Source organism: Salvelinus namaycush, chromosome 1 (genome assembly GCF_016432855.1).
Source record: "Salvelinus namaycush isolate Seneca chromosome 1, SaNama_1.0, whole genome shotgun sequence".
Taxonomy (NCBI): Eukaryota; Metazoa; Chordata; class Actinopteri; order Salmoniformes; family Salmonidae; genus Salvelinus; species Salvelinus namaycush.
Genome location: NC_052307.1, coordinates 73,080,052 through 73,081,780, shown reverse-complemented (window position 1 = coordinate 73,081,780; position 1,729 = coordinate 73,080,052). Strand labels below are relative to the sequence as shown.

The following is a 1,729-nucleotide window of genomic DNA, read 5'->3' as shown; positions in this document are numbered from 1 at the left end:
TGTTCCCCCCTCCTCCCTTTTGTCCATCCTGCCTCCCTTTTCCCCCTCCTCCCTCCTTCCTTTTCACCCTCCTGCCTCCTGTTTCCTCCCTTTTCCCTCTCCTGCCTCCTCCCTTTTCCCCCTCCTGCCTCCTCCCCTTTTGCCCTCCTGCATCCTCCCTTTTCCCCCTCCTGCCTTCTCCCTTTTCCCCCTCCTGCCTCCTCCCTTTTGTCCACCCTGCCTCACATTTCCACCTCCTCCCTCCTTTCTTTTCTCCCTCCTGCCTCCTGTTTCCTCCCTTTTTCCCCCCTCCTGCCTCCTTCCTTTTTGTGACCTCCTGCCTCCTCCCTTTTTGCCCTCCTGCCTCCTCCCTTTTTCCCTCCTGACTCCTCCCTTCTCCCCATCCTGCCTCCTCCCTTTCCCCCCTCCTGCCCCCCCCCCCCCCCCCCCCCCCCCCCGCCTCCCCCCCCTCCTCCAGAACCATTCTCAGGATGGTAGAGGTGTGTGTGTGTGCGGCGGAGGACAGTGACAACATAGAGACCCAACGACAGCAGCAGCAGCAGGCATGGAGGAGGGGGCCACTCCCGACCCAGAATTTGTGGACGTGGACCAGGGCATGACGCTGGCCTGTGTGGCCTTCCTCTGCCTTCTCCTGGTGGCCATGATCATCCGCTGTGCCCGGGTCATCATGGACCCCTACAGCGCTATACCCACCTCCACCTGGGAGGAGCAGCACCTGGATGACTAGCGGGGAACAAGCTGTGCTGTTACACATATAGCCACACCTGTGAGGATGCAGACGCACAGGCACGCAGGGACATGCACATGAACGCAAGCGTGGGTAAACACACACACGCACAAAAGAAAGGAGAGGAGAAGAGAGGAGAGCTTGACCAGAGAGAAGAGTAGAAGAGAGGAGAAGAGAGGAGAAGAGAGGAGAGCTTGACCAGAGAGGAGAGTAGAAGAGAGGAGAAGAGAGTTATGGTCCCAAACAGTAACACTGCCTGTCAACACATCTATTGTCTGGTATCAGTCAGTACTTGAGAAGCGCTGGACTGGGTGACAATCAACCATGGTCTGGACGCGTTACAGTCTGTGTCTACACCTTCACCCTGTAAACTGCTTCCTGTACACACTAGGCAATACTGGTCATGATGATGATGAAGGGAAAGACTATTTAGTACTTTAGGACTTTTTTCAGTTAATGTATTGATCTTACAAAAACATCTGAAGTTTTGTACATTTTATATGGAAAATAACAATGACTTGCTCATGAAACAGGGCCTGTGTTTTTCAGCTTATCGACTAATAAGGCTCAGAGAAACTTTATCAATGCGTCTTGTCTGAAAATGTGTGTCAGGCAACAGCATGGCAAAGCAGTGGGGAATTAATGTCATCTGTTACAGTCTATATACACACACACACACACACACACACACACACACACACACACACACACACACACACACACACACACACACACACACACACACACACACACACACACACACAGTCACACACACACACACACACACACACACACACACACACACACACACACACACACACACACACACACACACACACACACACACACACACACACACACACACACCACACACACACACACACACACACACACACACACGCACGCACGCACGCACAATACACTGCCCACCAAACTGTAGAGCAGGCACCTCACTCCAATAACTTGTGGCTCATAGCAATGAACTATCATCCCCAGCCTTGT

At 52.9% G+C, this 1,729-nt stretch overlaps 1 protein-coding gene across 1 annotated transcript; it reads left to right on the top strand.

Moving 5' to 3' along the window:
• Window positions 1–523: 523 nt before the first annotated feature.
• On the top strand, window positions 524–727 carry LOC120057201 (cortexin domain-containing 1-like). Its single transcript, XM_039005701.1, has one exon. It carries the CDS (start codon window positions 545–547, stop codon window positions 725–727), a length of 183 nt encoding a protein of 60 aa, XP_038861629.1. The 5' UTR covers window positions 524–544.
• Window positions 728–1,729: the final 1,002 nt, after the last annotated feature.